Genomic DNA, 18,900 nt, shown 5'->3' on the forward strand with positions numbered 1-18,900 from the left:
GTCCACCACATCCATTTTTACCTTTATCTTCCTATATCCCTTTATTACCTAGGTCGACCCGGCCGCGTGCTGTCGGTTTTCCCTCAAACGCTCTTTTCACCGTCCGATCGCCTCCCATTCGCTCAAGACCGAGACACCGAAGCCTTCGCGTCTTTGTGAGACCAATGATGTTTGGTTCAGCAACTAGTTGTTCAACTTGGGCGTTTTTGCGGATTCTCCAACTGCCATCGGGTAGAAATACAAAGATAATAAGATGGCATTATTTTATTTCAGGTCACAACATAGCAAACAACATGGAGAACATGACAAGTGACAGAAACCTATATTGGGATTTAAGGAAAAGTTCATGTAAGCAGTTTTGTAGTTTTGTTTGCAGTTTTGTATTTGGTACAAGCGAACATGGACGCAAAATTTGAGCCCATTCATACTAAAGTATGAAATTTTGAAAGTAGACAAGCTGAACCGGGCCTTACTAAGCTCAGTAAAATCCCAAAATCTCCCTGGCAACAGATATGCAGTTATTTTTTTGCCACCGTGTATACTCCATGTCTAGACCAATAAAAATGGGTAACTTTACATAGAAATTCCCCGTGTATTTACTTGACTTATATTTATTTTCAGATCCAGAAATCGACCAGCTGCCGCTGATGGAAAGTCCAGGGTCAATGCTGGTCATATTGACAGCATATTTGGCCTTTGTTCTGAGAGTCGGGCCCGCTTTTATGAGGAAGCGACAACCTTATAAGTTGACTACGACTATGGTAGTGTACAATGGTGTGCAAGTGGCGATGTCTGCGTATTTAGTACAAATGGTAAGAAAGCTAGATTATAAACATCTGCAATATGGCATAAGAAGTTAAAAGACTCTAGAGGTACATTCATAGTCTAATAAAACATGGCCTTCTCTTCCCAGAGTGACACAAGCCTACGTCACAATAACATGGCCGCTATATATAGCGCTATCGCATATTAACATATAGCGCTGTCGCATGATGACATAGGCTTGTGTCAGTCAAGTGACCTAGAAAAGACGGGAAGAGAGTACCGGGCGGAGTATATTATTATACCATGGGTACATTAGCGTCATTTGAGCGTCGACGTTTAATCAGCGCTATGGAAAATAGCGTTACTGCGCTGCTGCGTCAACATTGCGTCCAGGCAGCCATGGTCGCCGACGTTCGGGAGACAAAATATTAAAAATTCCCATCACTCACAAAATTTTTATGCACTTATGCAGATGAAGTCACGGGCAGAGGCTCGTACAATCAGCAACACCGTTAACTGTCCATCGCTGAACCTTATGCCTGAGGGGCTACCGCAAAAACCGAAATTGGCAAATTGCGGGGATCTTTCTCTTTTACTCCAATGAAGGCGTAATAAGAGTGACAGAGAAAAATGCCCGCAATTTGCGAACTTCGAATTTCGCGGTTATAGCCCTGAGGTGTGAGGTGGCTCAAACAGTGAAAATTCTGTACACAAACAGGTATCCATTGTGGCAGTGGGAGGGTCACTATCATAAATTAAACTTGTTACTGTTCAACCTCAAAATCAAACAATGAGAAACCGATACGTCATCGAAACCATTGTCTAATGAAGAGTAAAAACGAAGTCATTGATCTTTAACCCGTGGATCGTCCAGAACAAGACTTAACAGACACGGGCTCTGTAGTAAAAGTTGTTCAGTATGACCTACATATTCACCCCTCAGAGTTTGGTATCATATACAGGGCGTCCCAAGACTATGGGACATCAAGGGAAAGTACCTTAAATATCTTAGATAGGATATTTTGCTGAAAGAAGACATTATTTTAATTTAAAAAACAATGTAAACTGCATTCATAGATTTTAAAATGTAAGTTAAAACATTTGATATGAAAGTTAGCGAAATAATCAAAAGAGTGCGGCTTTGTATTCAACAGAATGGGACTCATTTCGAGCATTTGATAAATTAAATTAATTTATTTCTTTGTTTCTATCAATAAAGAATCTTTCTTTAAAAAAAAAAATTGATTATTTTTGAATTAGAAATGTTAAAATTCATGGTCTTCCTTTTTTTCTGACACTATGTTATTTAGCAAAAAATAATCCTTATGATGAAGCCTTTCGATCGGTATGATAAAACTAGGTACAGGGTGATTTTTATTCTCGTGTAGCGGGTTCGATTCCCGGTTCAACCATGTAATTATTTAAAAATGTATGAATGCAGTTTAAATTGTTTTTTAAATTTAAATAATGTCTTCTTTCAGCAAAATATCCTATCTACGATATTTAAGGTACTTTCCCTTGATATCCCATAGTCTTGGGACACCCTGTATACGAACCTAAGTATAAATTATTTCGTGCCAGATGCGCTAGCATCATAATAAACTGCGATTAAATTGACATCAAAAAATTCAAATGCCCCCCAATCCTTAGTCACATATTTACCTGCGACAATATCGCGGAGTGAGCCACACCGCCCATACGTCAAACCTTGCCAAGCAAAATTAAATTTTATTATGTCAACACAAAGTTCAAATTAGAATGGAACAGGAGACCTTTTTATAGGTCTCTGGGTGGCTATAGCTTAGTTAAATTCTAATTTTGTTTCAGTTTTTCAAGAATATTCATGAATACGGCGTAACTCCGAAGAAATGCCTCATGACAAACGATTATTCTCGTAAAGAGGTAAGCATTACGTTTATTATTGTATAAAGGTACGGTAATTTAGTTGCAGTAGGTATAGTCGCCATCAGATATATCGGAGCGGCCAAGGTGTTCACAATATCTGAACAAACACTCTAACGCCCTGACAATAGAGGCGTGCTCAGACATTTGTGAGCGCCTTGGCCGCTCCGATATATATGATGGCGGCTGTACCATTTTGGTACCTTGTCACAGTGAGAATCGTATGAGGTCCATAGCGACTTTCATATCGATTGTCACTGTGACAAGGTACGAAACGGTACGGAAATTGAATTCTTTGATTGTACTGACGGAAGATCAGCGCAGCGCTGCGGTTTCACAGCGTTTATGTCAGCGCCTATTCTATACCCTCGTCTAAATTGAAAAATATACACGGTGTAACATGAGGAAACCGAAGAATTTTAACCACGCATTTCTGAGGTCAAAAAAAGTAAAAAATATAATATGAGTTCAAGTCAATTTCGCCAAAAAAATTTTTTTTTTGTTTTGTTTTTTTCAATTTTTTTTATGTATTTGTACATAAAAAAATATGTTATTGGTAAACTTGTCACTTTTGAAAAACCTACTTTTTTCAAAGTGTTACTTGTCACTTTTTGACATCTATCAATAAGGATATTTAGACTACGTCGGTACGTCCCATAGCAGCAACATCACCATCAAAAAGGTGTTTTACACTATGTAACAATAAAAACTTGTTTTTTTTTAAATTTATAATACCTCTGAAACTAGGCGGATTTCAAAAAAGTATATAGGACATTTTTGTCTCTAAATATGATCAGGAATACGCTGTTAAAATTATTCGGTTTCCTCATGTTACACCGTGTATGTACATCGTTATTGAGGTCAATATGAAGAAGACCGTCTATTTAGGTTAGACCGTCTACAAGATATTTCATCGCTTCTAATTCTTGTGTTTGTACACATACTCCACTAAGGTACCTAAATACCAAATGATACTTAGTACAGTCAGCAGCAGAAGTTGCTAGACTTTTTAACCCTTTTTACCCGACTACGGCAACGCAAAAGGAGGGTTATGATTTTGACCGGTATGTATGTGGGTATGTATGTATGTTCATTTGTTCCCTCAGAACTCCTAAAGTACGCATTATAATTTGACAAACGATATGTCATTCGAATCGTCTTAAGCGTCCGCTGGTTATAGGCTATATGACGTCACAAAAAAAGGAACACGGCGCCCTCTAGAGGTCATAAAGGGACGAACCAAAAAAATAAAAATAAGTAATGATGGCGTGTTGTATATCATTTGAAAGAGCTCAATTAGCACATTTCAAATATATACATATTGTTAGCTTTTGCACCCGGCTTTGCTTACATGAACCCGATAAAACATTAATTTATCGGGTAGGTAATTCGAACTACGAATCTATAAGCGCTCTGAATTCTATCCGCGTATTACCCGATTAAGGCGATACAAGAAGGTTTTTGCAAAAGAAATTTGTTTGGCCACTATATACATGGTGTTTTTTAATGATCTGCAATATTTTATAAAGTCCAGATCAGCCAAAATGTAGGAAACAGCCCTACATTCCCTACAAGAGACGTACGAGGCACGCTGTACGTACGAGGCTCGCTGTACGCGGCAAAGCGGCGCCCTCATACTAAAAGAGTCGGGCACAGCCCGACGTACGAGGCTCGCTGTATGCGTTCCGAAGCCGGGCGCCTTCGGCGCCCTCATACGAATAGAGTCGGGCGTTAGCCCGACGTACGCGTTCCAAAGCCGGGCGCCTTCGGCGCCCTCATACTAAAAGAGTCGGGCGCAGCCCGACGAACGAGGCTCGCTGTACACGTTCCAAAGCCGGGCGCCTTCGGCGCCCTCATACTAAAAGAGTCGGGCGTAGCCCGACGTACGCGTTCCAAAGCCGGGCGCCGAAGGCGCCCTCATACTAAGAGTCGGGCTACGCCCGACGAACGGGTTCCAAAGTCGGGCGCCGAAGGCGCCCTCATACTAAAAGAGTCGGGCGCAGCCCGACGTACGAGGCTCGCTGTACGCGTTCCAAAGCCGGGCGCCTTCGGCGCCCTCACACTAAAAGAGTCGGACGTAGCCCAACGTACGCGTTCCAAAGCCGGGCGCTGAAGGCGCCCTCATACTAAAAGAGTCGGGCGCAGCCCGACGTACGAGGCTCGCTGTACGCGTTCCAAAGCCGGGCGCCGAAGGCGCCCTCATACCAAAAGAGTCGGGCGTAGCCCGACGTACGCGTTCCAAAGCCGGGCGCCGAAGGCGCCCTCGTACTAAAAATGTCGGGCGCAGCTCGACATACTAGGCTCGCTGTACTCGTTCCAAGGCAGGGCGCCTTCGGCGCCCTCATACTAAAAGAGTCGGGCGTAGCCCGACGTACGCGTTCCAAAGACGGGAGCCTTCGGCGCCCTCATACCAAAGGAGTCGGACGTAGCCCGATATATGCGGCTCTCTGCATGCATTTCTGTATTACGGACGCCCTCGCAAAAGTAATATCAAGTGACTTCAAATAGTTAGTAACGAAATCATGACCCCAAAATTAATTAAATAAAAAATAAGTTTAAAAACTAAAACCCGACTACTGCAAATCGCGCTCTAAAAAGTAGATTCAGAGGATCGCCGTGGTCGTATGCCACGATTATAAACTTTAAGGTAAAGTGGCATACGACCACGGCTATCCTCTGAACCTCTGTAAATACATATATAAAAAAAATAGTAAATTATATTACGTTGTATGTTTTTATTGAAAAAATGGTAACATTTATAATATTCCCTGTTCGATAATTTTTAGATAAGAATTCTATCTTGTTTCATACTTTTTAGAGCGCGATTTGCAGTAGTCGGGTTTTAGTTTTTAAACTTATTTTTTATTCCCTTCATTTTAAATATAAGATACAAGTTTGGAAGCCGCATGCTTAATACCTACTATATTAGCAGACACCTGCTGTTACACAAATGTGACGTTATCTATGAAAAGGGACCTATTATTGTCGATGGCGCTTACGCTATTATTAACGATGCTCTGATGTAAATACATTGCCGCACGACGCTGTGCGGCGTAAGCACTATCACCAATAAGATCCCTTTTCTAAAGTAACTTGTTCAGATTGAACATTATATAAATTTGTGCCCTTTCTTTCTTCCAGGTAATCACCAGCATTTGGATGTACTTCATCGCCAAAATAACCGAATTAGCCGACACAGTATTCATCGTCCTCCGTAAAAAAGACCGCCAAGTGACGTTCCTCCACATGTACCACCATACGATCATGGTGGTAGGCAGCTGGGGCATCGTCAAGTACTGGCCAACTGACGCATTGATGTTCGCCGGCTTTCTGAATTCGTTGGTGCATGTGGTCATGTACACGTATTATGGATTGGCGGGTCTTGGGCCGAATGTAACGAAGTATTTGACGTGGAAGAAGTATTTGACTACGTTTCAGTTGGTATGATATTGGCATTATCTATGAAAAGGGACCTATTGTCAATGGCGCTTACGCCGCACATGCAGCGTGGCGCCGCATTGTATTTTTATCGGAGTACCATCAATAATGACCTAAGCTCCATCGACAAGAAGGTCCCTTTTCATAGATTACGTCATATTAATTGTTTTATTTTATTTAAGTTTTTTTTTGCACATATAAATAAGATTAGCTACCAATAGATATCTCTAGCTAACAGAAATACGAGTAATAATACATGCATGTGGTTTTGGCCTATTGCTAATTGCTAACCGGTCTCATGGTTTCAGTGAAACTATTAAGTAGGTATGGAATTCATTTCCTTATGTAATTGTTTATTCCCTTTTTCAGGTACAGTTCGTGTCAGTAATAATCCAGTACAGTACGGCCGTATTCGTTTCCGACTGTCCACCGAAGAAGTCCTTCAATATCTTCATAGTCTTCAATGCGTCATTCTTCTTGCTGCTTTTCAGTCATTTCTACATGAAAACATATTCAAAGAAGAAGGAATAAGTTGGGAAAAAAAACTATATCTTCAATTTTTCACCTCAGCAGGGGGAACGAATAAGGGTAATTTTCTTCTTAAAACATTACGCGAAATTATATATTGTTACGATTGTTAGACAAAATGATCTGGAGCAAAGAATATAATACTCACTAGGATCTGGAGCGTGAGACAAAGTGAAGTCGAAGTTTAAATGCCATTTCAAAGTGGATTCGGAGTTAAAATCAAAGTCAAAATCGCAGTCGCAGTCCAAGCTGCATTCGCAGTCTCAGTCAAAGTCTGTCGCCAGTGGAAATTGGAAATGGAAACAGAAATAAAGGGGCCCACAGATTACCAGTTCGCCGGACGACATCAGCCTGTCAGATATTCGCAAAAGGTGACAGTTTCGAATAACTGGCAGGCTGATATTATCGTCCGGCGAACTGGTAATCTGTGCATGGGCCTCTGAATAACGGAACGGAAGAAATGAACCCGGAACGGTTATTGAAATGGGAACAGGAGTGGGAATATAGTGTGTTAGCGAGTAGAAGGGGAAGTGAGATTAAATAAATGTATTTAGGAAACTCACTGCTGAGGTGAAAAGATAAAGGTGTGAAATTGTCCAGTGAGGACACTTTGGAATTATCGTCGCTTTCAGCAGTTTAAAAGTACCCGATTAGCCCACGATGTATGGATATTGCTATAAACCAGTACCGTAAAGTAATAAATAATAAGTAATATCTGAACGATAATATGGCTTTCCATCAGAGTCCTTATGCTTCATCTGCAATAAGGACCTTTCTATCAGAATTTCTATTGAAAGTTCATAGGAAAATGTCCTTATTGCACTTACGAGTAGTTAAATAGGAGCTTTTGGACTATAGTAGGGACGTTTTACGGTACCTAATTTGAAATGTTCCTATACTTACGATATTACAAATTATTATAAAGGAAAAATTCACCCCTTCTGGCAAGACTTATTACGATATCATAAAAAGATGACGACTGAGGACTTTTAGATAAGTATGATTGATTAATGATTATTGTATAAAACGTAATCAAATATAAATGTTAAAATATCCATAAAGCTTTTTATTTTACTGATAACGTTTTTGAATTTTGAGCGCCGGCATCTAGACAGCGCTATGGAAAATGGCGTCACTGCGCAGTTGCGTCAAAGTTGCGTCTAGCAGCAAGCCTTAGAGTAGCGCTCTAGATATTTAAAGGACAAAAAATACAATAAAAAAAAAAACAAGAAGTCTTCTCGTAACATTTTAATACCGAACATCGCTTTAAAAGATTCGTACATAGGTAAAACATTTGTGTACAATCTATTAAGTATGATTAAATCAAATAAATAAATAAAAAACAATTTATATGGTAAAATTTGATTCGCAGCGTTTTAATATCTAATTGACGTTAGTCTTCACAAATAAAATAAAAACTTATTTAAACGTTATTTAAATAATGATACCTTTAGGCTATTATGTAAATAGGAAGACAGCTTCAAAATCATAATATACCTACTTTAAATGGGTCTGTTTTATTCTTCTCCTTTCCGGTCCTAGGATCATACAGTCAGTCAAGTCAATTATTTAATTTCCGTACCAATTCGTACCTTGTCACAGTGACAATTTATAAGGAAGTCACTAGGGACCTCATAATGGTATCGTCTTGGGTCGTCCCATTCGTTTTTCGTCAAGTTCTTAAATTAGTCCTATTCTGCTTTCGTCACTCATTCTACATTGAAAGCCACCGACGATTGTGACGAATGTAGAATGAGTGACGAAAGCAGAATAGGACTAATTTAAGAACTTGACGAAAAACGAATGGGACGACCCAAGACGATACCCTCCTAATATTGTCACTGTGACAAGGTACGTAATGGTACTGAAATTCCTTTCTATAGATTAGACAAGATTTTTATGACCTTCTCTATATTAGACAATATATGACGTACGCGTAATGCACATTATTGCCACATAGGGACCGTGCGCGTTGAAGGGTCTGCCATCTTGTGGCCTGAATCGGAAACATATGTGCACGTGTACAAAGCAAGTGCTGCCATCTACCGTTCTCGTCGGTACATTTCCTTATGCAAAGTAGGTTCTGCCAGCTTGTGGGCTATATTGGAAGCTAAAATTTAAGCGTCGCGCCAAAAATCTGACGGGTCCTATGCTGCCCTCTATAGTTCATGCACGGGGCCTATAGAATCTTGTCAGGCTTTATACAGACTGCCAGGAAAAAGAGAAAACTAAAACCGGCCATAAAAGTGACATTGGTTCACCATTCGACTATATAATTTCTGAATAGTAGCAATTCCCTAAAGAACACCTTATTCCTATAGGCAGAGAGTCCTGTATCCCGCTTTGGAAGAATTTGTATACATTAGTATATTTAAAAATCTATCTACAATTTCTTAATATTAGCTTACACTTAGGTATTTATAGAAGAATTATGTGTATTTGTGTTCTAATAGGCATTCTAGACGAGTAGTCGCAAGCTAGTCATAGATATATTCAATATATTAAATCGAGTCACTCACGCATACAAAGTCTATACGTATAGGACTATAATATATACGTGAGTGACCCGATTTAATAATTAAATATGCCAGCGTCTCACGGAAATTTTGCTAGTAATAGATGTTACTATTTACCGAAATTCTACAGAAAATCCTCTATACAGTAATGGCTCCTCTACACGATGGGCCAACGCCGGCCACTCCAAGGGACGCAGCCATGCGGTAGAATGAGATAGCAATATCACTTGCTCCCTCTAACGCATAAATGCGTCCCTTGGAGTGGCCGGCGTTGGCCCATCGTGTAGAGGAGCCATAACGTGTATGGCCAGCTTAATGGTCGCACTCATCGCTTGGATAACGACTAGTACGGCTACCATCAGTTTGGCATTGACAGAAATGCTATCGTGTAGGTACGTAATTTACTTTCTATATGTCTCTTTTGCACTAATATGTCAGTACGAGCGAGATGCATAGAAAGTAAATTACGTTCACGATAGCGTTTATGTCAATGCCAAACTGATGGTAGCCGTAAAGATGGAGATGATGTCGTATTCTGAGTTTCTGACCCTGCGCGACAGTATAGTTTTTGTGCCTCTAATTAATTTTTCATTACAAATGATTTATGAACACTGTTCACAGCGGCGGTAAGCGTGATGAAGCTACAGATTTTAAAATATAAGAGAAGTGACGAAGTGAGTGTCATGTTAATGTCTAAATAACTTCCTCGCGACTCAAATCAGAATATGTAACGGGTCACTCAAGACATTTAAGTCCAATTTGTGAACGTGAGTAACCCGTAATGAATATATTTTATAGTCCTAATGTCCGGGAGCGACCTCGTCACTTCTGAACACTTTTGGCCTCAAATTAGGCTCTAATATAATTTCTCAAACTTGACATTTTTGAGGCGATTGTTATACATGTACACAGTGAAAATTATATCATCAATTACACAATTTAAATTACATTTTAAATAAGTACATTGAGCATGCGTTATATGTATAACATTCTAATTTATACGTAAAATGCCTTTATGTACAATGTAAACAAAAATTGTGCTTTAATACCTATGTAAATAGTTAAATAATAACGTATGTATTTACAAATCTACATGGCGTGTATTAGTATTTTTTTTAGAAGAGTTTTATTAGCTGTCTTAGGCAATTAATCAAATGGTGACTTTTTATGTAAAGATACTATTTTGTGCTATGTAATGTAAGTTATGCTGGTCTTATCATATGTAAACCAATTCTTGTCTCAAAAAAATCATTCTTTATTCATTTATCTCTGAAAACCGTTTTTGTTGTAATCGGCCCAAAATAATCTTGTTTAAATTAAATGGTAGATTTACAAGGCAGACGAAATTTGTATCATTCAATTGCCGCATACCCTTTAGTAAGCAATTCAGGTCAGAAACAACAATTTTTCGACCTACCTTTTGCATTTTTTTTTCTAAGTAAAACAAGAGTCAGGGTTTAAACTGCCTTGGCTCTTTTGTGCGCGATAAAAAGTACACAATTCACTTCACTTTCTTATCGTTACAACTGTCCTTAATCCCGTTGCTTTCAATTTTTTTATGTCCTTTGACGCCATTTTCTTTCACGCGGCCGTTAGCTTTAGCACCATTGGCATCAGGCTTCTTGTAGGCTTTGTCGTAGAAGTCCCAGAAGAGATAGTAGAAGAAGATAGAGTTGGGAAGAGTGAAGACGACGGACCAGCGAGGGTAGCCGCAGTCGTAGAAGAGCAGTTGGGAGGAGTGGAGGAACGCTATGCAGAACTGGACCTGAAGAAAACAAAAAAAAAAACAATATAATTTTCATCCAGACTTGGACCAAAAATCAGTTTCCTAGCGTTTTTAAGTAGACGCCTATATGAAACTGTAGTGGTATCGTATTCTAGCGGCCATGGATTCTACCAGCGATGTTCTAAGAAAGCTAGATTGTGCCGTTTCCCAGAATATTCTATGTTTAGCAAACTAAATATTCTCGAATCCACTTAACAAAATGAAGACTATTCTCTAGCACAATCAAGGCAAAACGAATTGTAAACTCTTCAAAGCCGGAGTGTTTGTTGGAGAACATTAACCCCAAATATCATAGAGTGCGTAACAATTTAAATTCCATGAAGAATGAAGGCATTGTAAATGCGGTAATAGAAAGCAGCCGTGAGCATAATTATATCAGATTATTCTTCTATGCACTTTTGTTACTTGTTGCCCCTGCCTAGGTTTAAATAGATTTCTTCTCGCCCTCCCTTCACTCCCCATGTTTAAGCAATAGCCAAAACGTTTGCTAGAAGAAATCAAGTGCGCCGCCATTCAGGTACCAAGTGAGAATGAACGCCAACAACGAGCAGTGTGTTTATAGAAATCGATCTTAAACATTATAACACACAACTTTCCGAGCACATTGGTACTGCCCTGCGAACGGTGAGCGGTGCGTTATAAAGGTACCTACTCGTAAAGCTGTTTTGGCCATCATATCATACAATTCCTCTGAGCACATTGGTAAATTGTTGCCACGGCTGGTAGGACTATTATTAAAGAGAATACTGGGGCCTTATTCGACAAGCGACGTTTGACGTACCTATCGTGTTGAACTTCCGTTGAATCTGAACAATCCTGTGTCAAAATGTGATATTAACAATCCACAGTTAGGTGACAATCAGACCAAACCATTATAAACCTTAAAGTAGTAATAAACCAAAGTTGATATTTGTTGAATTATTGGTTATGCCAAAGGATACTATCCGCACTTGATGAACATGCGATTCATTCAACTGTTGAATTGAAGTGACAGTTGTACATGTCGAATAAGGCCCCTGACCAAATGGTCACAACAATGGTTTACAAATGTAAAGTAGTGCTGTAGGACTTCCACCAGCACAGCCGCTGGTACTTGGGCCCCATGGTGGCGAGCATGTAGTATGAATACATGATGATGTGCACGAACGAGTTGATTACGCCGATGACCTGCCGTAGCCGAAGCACTATCTGGCTAACACCATGCCCTCTGAGGGCCTACCGCGAATCACGTTCGACGTGTTGCCTCCCTGTCACACTTACGTACGAATTTACAAGTGCGACAGAGAGGCAACACATTGAACGTGGTTCGCGGTAGGCCATCTGGAGCTGGCGGCCGAGATGCTCAAACGTGTCTATGTTGACATTTTGGATCTATCGACTGGATTTAAAGAGAATGATTGGACTGGCCGAGAGTGACCGAACGAGAATGAATGACTGAGCGTGAGTGACCCGTTTGTATACTACAGGACGATACTGACCATTTGTAAAGTAGTAATGTAGGATTTCCACCAGCACAGCCGCTGGTACTTGGGCCCCATGGCGGCGAGCATGTAGTATGAGTACATGATGATGTGCACGAACGAGTTGATCACGCCGATGAGCGTGCCGTGCCCGCCGGGGTAGTATCTGGAATTATTAATAGGTATACAGGCACAGAATAATTAACAGTACTACTGTACAGAAAGGAAACTTCCTACAAAACCGAAGTTTGACAACGTTTCAGGGAAGACTCATGCTATCCCTTTCTAATGTAGCACTATCCCTTTCGGCTAATTAGGGTTCCGACATCGTCGCTAGGAAGCGACGTCCCAGCAAACATTGCTAGGAAGCTACGTGTATATCTTACTTAGTCGCTCCCCAGGATATCATGGGCATGACGGTGTGGTGGTACATGTGGAGGATGGTGATCTGGCGGTTCTTGCGGAGCTCGAAAAACACCGTGTCCGGGAGCTCCGACATCGTCGCTAGGAAGCTACGTGTATATCTTACTTAGTCGCTCCCCAGGATATCATGGGCATGACGGTGTGGTGGTACCTACATGTGGAGGAAGGTGATCTGGCGATCCTTGCGGAGCTCGAAGAACACCGTGTCCAGGAGCTCCGACATCGTCGCTAGGAAGCTACGTGTATATCTTACTTAGTCGCTCCCCAGGATATCATGGGCATGACGGTGTGGTGGTACATGTGGAGGAAAGTGATCTGGCGATCCTTGCGGAGCTCGAAGAACACCGTGTCCAGGAGCTCCGACATCGTCGCTAGGAAGCTACGTGTATATCTTACTTAGTCGCTCCCCAGGATATCATGGGCATGACGGTGTGGTGGTACATGTGGAGGAAAGTGATCTGGCGATCCTTGCGGAGCTCGAAGAACACCGTGTCCAGGAGCTCCGACATCGTCGCTAGGAAGCTACGTGTATATCTTACTTAGTCGCTCCCCAGGATATCATGGGCATGACGGTGTGGTGGTACATGTGGAGGAAGGTGATCTGGCGGTCCTTCTTGCGGAGCACGAAGAACACCGTGTCCAGGAGCTCCGACATCTTCGCGAGGAAGTACACGTAGACTCCTCGGGCCACCTGGAATTGGGAAAGGATCGATTGATAGTGATACTCTAAGATTGTTTTTCCCGTCGCCATCAGATATATCGGATCGGCCGAGGTACTCAAAATTATCTGAACACGTACTCTAACGCCTTAACAATAGGGGCGTGTTCAGATATTTGTGAACACCTTGGTCGCTCCGATAAATCTGATGGCGACGGGATCTGATCTCAATAGAAATCGAAACTAAATGAAATTATACATAGTTACGAGTATGGTTAATAATATATACAATAACTACAACAATTCGAGTCAACAATTGGCGAGGGGTCGCACAGGACCGAGAAAAGTGGCGCTGTCTTGTGTCTGAGGCCAAGTCTCATTTTTCATTTTGGGTCGCTGAGCCAACGGAGTAAGTAAGTTATATAGAATAAATTATATGAAATTTTTCCATAATCTCAATATCCAGGGAGGAAAATGGGGACTACGTGTCTATTTGTCTATGAGTGTGTGAAAGAACTCACTCGCATCGCTTCCGGGCTGTCTGAGAAGTCGACGGGTTGGCATTTCCAACTGTATGTCCGCAGCCAGCCCGCATCTAGACCCTGAAATTAGAAAAAAAGTACTGTTTATTTACTATTTAACTTTTTGAATTCATAGTTAAAACGACAGAATTCGCTACATAGATACTTGATTTACAATACGCATTTTTAGACCGGTGGTAGCATGAAACCCTACCTGATAAAAATTTAAAATACTCTAAATAAATACTCTGTGAGGTAACTGACTTTTGACAACCCGTTTTGCAACTCACTTGCTTGGAATGAAGACGTGGTTTACACATTGATTAGTGTTAAGTGCGGGTTTATACATTTGCTCCTAACCGTAAGTTAGTACAGTCACCTGCAATAATATGTTACACTTCGAAGGCCGCATAAAGCGAGGGTCCCATGTTCGCACGAACTTTTAGTAGGTACCTATAGGTACAGGAAGGTCAGCCCGGGGATAGGGCTGCTGATGAGGAACCAGCCAATGCTAGGGTCTGGAAGATACGTGTAAACTTACCTCATGGAACAGCCAGCAGCTAACAAGCACCTGCAGGAAGATCAGGATCAGGGTCTTCTGAAACTGGAAGGGCGGCCTGTTGGCCATGTACCGAGGGCCCCATGTTCGCACGAACTTCAAGTACAGGTAGAGGATCGTCAGCCCGGGGATAGGGCTGCTGATGAGGAACCAGCCAATGCTAGGGTCTGGAAGATACATGTAAACTTACCTCATGGAACAGCCAGCAGCTAACAAGCACCTGCAGGAAGTTGTAGACGATCAGGGTCTTCTGAAACTGGAAGGGCGGCCTGTTGGCCATGTACCGAGGGCCCCATGTTCGCACGAACTTCAAGTACAGGTAGAGGATCGTCAGCCCGGGGATCGGGCTGCTGATGAGGAACCAGTCGTTGGTGCGAGGATCTGGAAGATTCCATTAAACGGTTAACGGAAATCGACAAATTCCGATAAGAAAAAGCTTTATGTCTGCGCAATAAGAGCGAAAAAGTCGTTGTTTGGCTCGGCTCGCATCGGCTGGCGCCTGCCGACGCGTCGACGTCTTTTTCGCTCTTGTTGCACGGACATAAAGCTCTTTCCTGCCGGCTTTTGCCCGAATGCGCGTCGATATACCCTTAGAACATAGTCTAATAAAACATGGTCTTCTCTTCCCAGAGTGGCACAAGCCTACGTCACAATAACATGGCCACTATATATAGCGCTATCGCATATTATCATATAGCGCTGTCGCATGATGTCGTAGGCTTGTGTCAGTCAGGTGACCTAGAAAAGACGGGAAGAGAATACCAGGCGGAGTATATTATTATATCATGCCCTTAGTGTGATTCTTACTGGAATGGAGTTTGAAATTTAAATAGTAATATTCACATATATTCTACGAAATATACTGTGTTATTAGTTGTTACGAAAGCAACTGTCAAATCAAATCTTTCACCCTAGAGAGGATGTACCATCTCCCACACTGTTAACTGTACATCGGTGGACCATATGCCGTTTGTAATAAGGTCCACCGATGTACAGTTAGGAGTGTTGACGTTTGTACGTATAGCAAGAATCAAGCATTTTATTTACAAGAATTTTCAAGTAAAGACATGGCTGTTATGCTAACCGCTGCTAATTGTAACTAGTTAGCGTTCAACTGTTTAACAATACTATTAGAGCATTATGGTTGCCCAACAAAAGGTATCGCTTCACACGTAGACAAAGAACGGTTTTTTTACAACCATTGAGTTTTACATTATGTGATCAGTGTGATCACGGTCAATCGTAGTAGATCAAAAAGTATAATGTCAATAACCTTTTAATAGCTTCCTGAGTGCCTAATAGATTGTCTAGCCTAGCCCATTAATTTAAAGAGTGTAGGAATTATAGTGTTAGAACCGAGGTGAACCACCTGTAGCCAATTATTTTAAAGAGTTTTGGACTTGTTATTGTGTTAGGACTGAGGTGAATAACTTGAGTGTATTTCGGTCTGTTTCATTTCTTATAATAATGTTGATATATGTATCCATACTTGGTGATTCGTGGTGCTTTTGGGCTTCATGATCAGAAGTCCTAGGGCTCGATTCCCGAATGAGTTTTTTATGATAAAGGAGACAAATGAGCAGTACAGTTGATATACTAAATTAACGGAAAACATAACAAAATCTACAGCTATAAATACCTATGCAATAGGTCCAATAGGTAGCGGTAGGTGCAATAGGTAGCGAGGCGATACTTTACTCCGGGGCAAAGACTGCTGCTTTATAAATCGCAAGTCAGACCCCATATGGAGTACTGCTGTCACCTTTGGGCAGGAGCACCTGGATGCCAGCTTGGACCCTTCGACTCAGTCCAAAGGCGCGCTGTGCGAATCGTCGATGATCCCAAACTCACAAGCGGTATTGAACCTTTAAGTCTAAGGAGAGACTTTGCCTCCTTGTGTGTGTTCTACCGCTTGTACAATGGGTTGTGCTCTGAGGAACTATTTGACATGATGCCAACGGCCGCTTTCTATCACCGCACCGCTCGCCGTCGGCAGGGTGTTCATCCTCACACCCTAGAACCTAAATGGTCGCGTACTGTGCGATTTAAGAGGAATTTCCTCCCGCGGACGCTCCGGCTGTGGAATGAGCTCCCTCCCGAGGTTTTCCCGAGGGTCTACAGTATGGGGTTCTTCAAAAAAGGAGTGTACAGATTTTTAAAAGGTTGGCAACGCGCATGTAACACCTCTGGAGTTGCAGGCGTTCATAGGCTACGGTGACTGCTTACCATCAGGCGGGCCGTATGCTTGTTTGCCACCGATGTGGTATAAAAAAAAAAGGTCCCCTTTACATCTTGTTCTTTGTTGTGTTTCTTTGTTTGTTGTTGGTCATAGATTAGTATATGTTATTAACTGTAAGTTATACCTATCCAGACTTTGACATAATGTAACTCATTTGTTGTATGTATGTCGATATTTGTTGTTGTTGTTTGTTGCGGGTTATTTGTAGTGTTTCTTTGTTGTTGTTTGTTGCTGTTGTTTGTTGTTGTTTGTTGCTGTTGTTTGTAGTGTTTCTTTGTTGTTGTTTGTTGCTGTTGTTTGTAGTGTTTCTTAGTTGTTGTTTGTTGCAATACCTGCTAGTTCCACAAACAGATGGTTGTAGGCCTTAGCGATACTGTTGTTTGTGAGCTGTTTGAACGACATCTTGGTTCCTTTTGAACTGTCACGTTGAACAGGCCCGCATTTTTTGGTGGCACGAACTAGCTGGACTCTGGAACGAATGAAAATAAACGTTTAAATTGGTGAAGACCAAAAAAGGTCTGTCACGATTTTGATAGCAAATAGAGTGCAAGTGTTATTTATACATCATAATTTCGTAGAATAACGCTTTCTCTGCGTGTGCTATCAAAATCCTTGCAGACTTTTCTTGGTCTAACTCTATAAATTTAATGAATTAGCAACTTGTTGCAGTTTTGATCTTATTTTGATACGACCTTAGAGATCGCTCATGCTGAATGGTGCTAGCGAAATGAAATGAGAGATGCACGCCAACTATCAAGACGGATGCATGTAACTGCGTCGAAATATCGGGAGCTCGAAAACAATACGAAAGGTAATCCACGTATCATATCCCGGTTACAGCAAACCATCTGCCACCGTTAAAGCGTTCACTAAATATTTATTGTATGGGAAATTTCATAGATCTCTGCTGCGTGACGTTGATCAGTCTGTTAAATATGGTTGGTGCAACTGGCCCTAAGTCTAGTCATCAATACGGATCGTCAAGGTCGTATCAAAACCAGTCGTACCATAACAAATGGTTAGTTTAGAATCGACCTTCAGGTCAAAATTGATAATGTATTTGGACAGTTCACTTAGGTATCCTCTACCTTCACGTCGCATTTATTAACAGATCCTCGTGAATTTTGTAAGCTGTTCCATAATTATATGATTTTTTCGTCTATTATTTACAGTTTTCGGATTTTTTTTTAAATGGTGGAGCCATACATTTATGCTCAAGCTAGGTATGCAAAGACAGACTCGCGAGGTCTAATGCTCAGAGACCCAAATAGTAGATTTTAATCTCGTTCTCGAAAGACTCGCTCGCACTAAATATTGTAAGTAAAGTAGGTAGATACAGGTGTCAGGTAGCAATAGGTGGTCTTATCGCTGTAAGCGATCTCTTCCAGACAACTTTAGGGTAGCAGAATATAAAGAACAGAAAACTTTAAAAATAACGAACGATTGAATAAATACCTATCCTACCTATATGTATATTGTTGCTTTTGTTTTGTGTTGTTGTTTTGAGTTGTACTCGTAAAGCAATGAGCAACCATTTGTGTTGTTTTGCAATAGGACAGATATTTAAATAGCTCGCTCACATATCCGTGTCGACACTTGTTTTACACCTTTTGAACGCTAAGATCCCTTAAAGCAGCGGTCGGCAACCTTTTAGCAGCCAAGGGCCACATAGTAGTTAACGGAGAGGTGACGCGGGCCGTACTTTGTTAATATTTATGATTTTAAGTGACATTGTCGTGTGTCACTATTACATACAAAATAGCCAAGGCGGCACTCGGGCCGCAAGTGACAGGTTCACGAGCCGCATGCGGCCCGCGGGCCGCAGGTTGCCAACCGCTGCCTTAAAGGTGTAAATTATGCCGTTTACCGAATTATCTACACGGTGGACACACAAAACATAATCGTAGCAGCGGTCATAATCACTTGAATTTTTTTTAACCTTCTTTTAATGAAACTTGACTATTAGGATTCTTAATATAAGGTGCGTTAAGTATTAGGTACACGACGTTTAAGTGTATATTCATGAATATTTTGAGCTAAAGTGGCACAAGTTCGTCTGTGAAGAGAAATATCGTTTACTCATATAATATTTACATACATTATTT

General features: G+C 41.1%; 2 protein-coding genes across 3 annotated transcripts in view; one reads left to right on the forward strand and one right to left on the reverse strand.

Annotated features, from left to right (window-relative positions):
- The first annotated feature begins 614 nt into the window (after positions 1-614).
- LOC134666171 (very long chain fatty acid elongase 7-like) lies at positions 615-6,636 on the forward strand. Its single transcript, XM_063523325.1, has 4 exons — positions 615-812; positions 2,593-2,667; positions 5,809-6,108; positions 6,475-6,636. The coding sequence occupies exons 1-4, from the start codon at positions 648-650 to the stop codon at positions 6,634-6,636; spliced, it is 702 nt and encodes a 233-aa protein (XP_063379395.1). The 5' UTR covers positions 615-647.
- Positions 6,637-7,868: 1,232 nt separating this feature from the next.
- Positions 7,869-18,900, reverse strand: part of LOC134665723 (very long chain fatty acid elongase 7) — a 44,760-nt gene continuing 33,728 nt past the window's right edge. For both annotated transcript variants that reach the window (XM_063522694.1, XM_063522695.1), the window contains exons 2-7: positions 17,128-17,264; positions 14,747-14,937; positions 13,998-14,078; positions 13,358-13,509; positions 12,414-12,561; positions 7,869-10,914 (exon numbers count right to left, since the gene is read on the reverse strand). In XM_063522694.1, coding sequence (XP_063378764.1) covers positions 10,651-10,914; positions 12,414-12,561; positions 13,358-13,509; positions 13,998-14,078; positions 14,747-14,937; positions 17,128-17,197 — 906 coding nt within the window. In that variant the 5' untranslated portion in view covers positions 17,198-17,264 and the 3' untranslated portion in view covers positions 7,869-10,650. The remainder of the gene's footprint in view (positions 10,915-12,413; positions 12,562-13,357; positions 13,510-13,997; positions 14,079-14,746; positions 14,938-17,127; positions 17,265-18,900) is intronic.

The sequence above is a fragment of the Cydia fagiglandana genome, chromosome 7, assembly GCF_963556715.1.
Source record: "Cydia fagiglandana chromosome 7, ilCydFagi1.1, whole genome shotgun sequence".
Taxonomy (NCBI): domain Eukaryota; kingdom Metazoa; phylum Arthropoda; class Insecta; order Lepidoptera; family Tortricidae; genus Cydia; species Cydia fagiglandana.

Bases quoted from the DNA above. Each gene is read 5' to 3' on its own strand.
- LOC134666171 (XM_063523325.1), top strand. From the start codon at position 648: ATGGAAAGTCCAGGGTCAATGCTGGTCATATTGACAGCATATTTGGCC. The intron at 813-2,592 runs GTAAGAAAGCTA...ATTTTGTTTCAG, and splicing joins CTGCGTATTTAGTACAAATG to TTTTTCAAGAATATTCATGA. The intron at 2,668-5,808 runs GTAAGCATTACG...TCTTTCTTCCAG, and splicing joins ACGATTATTCTCGTAAAGAG to GTAATCACCAGCATTTGGAT.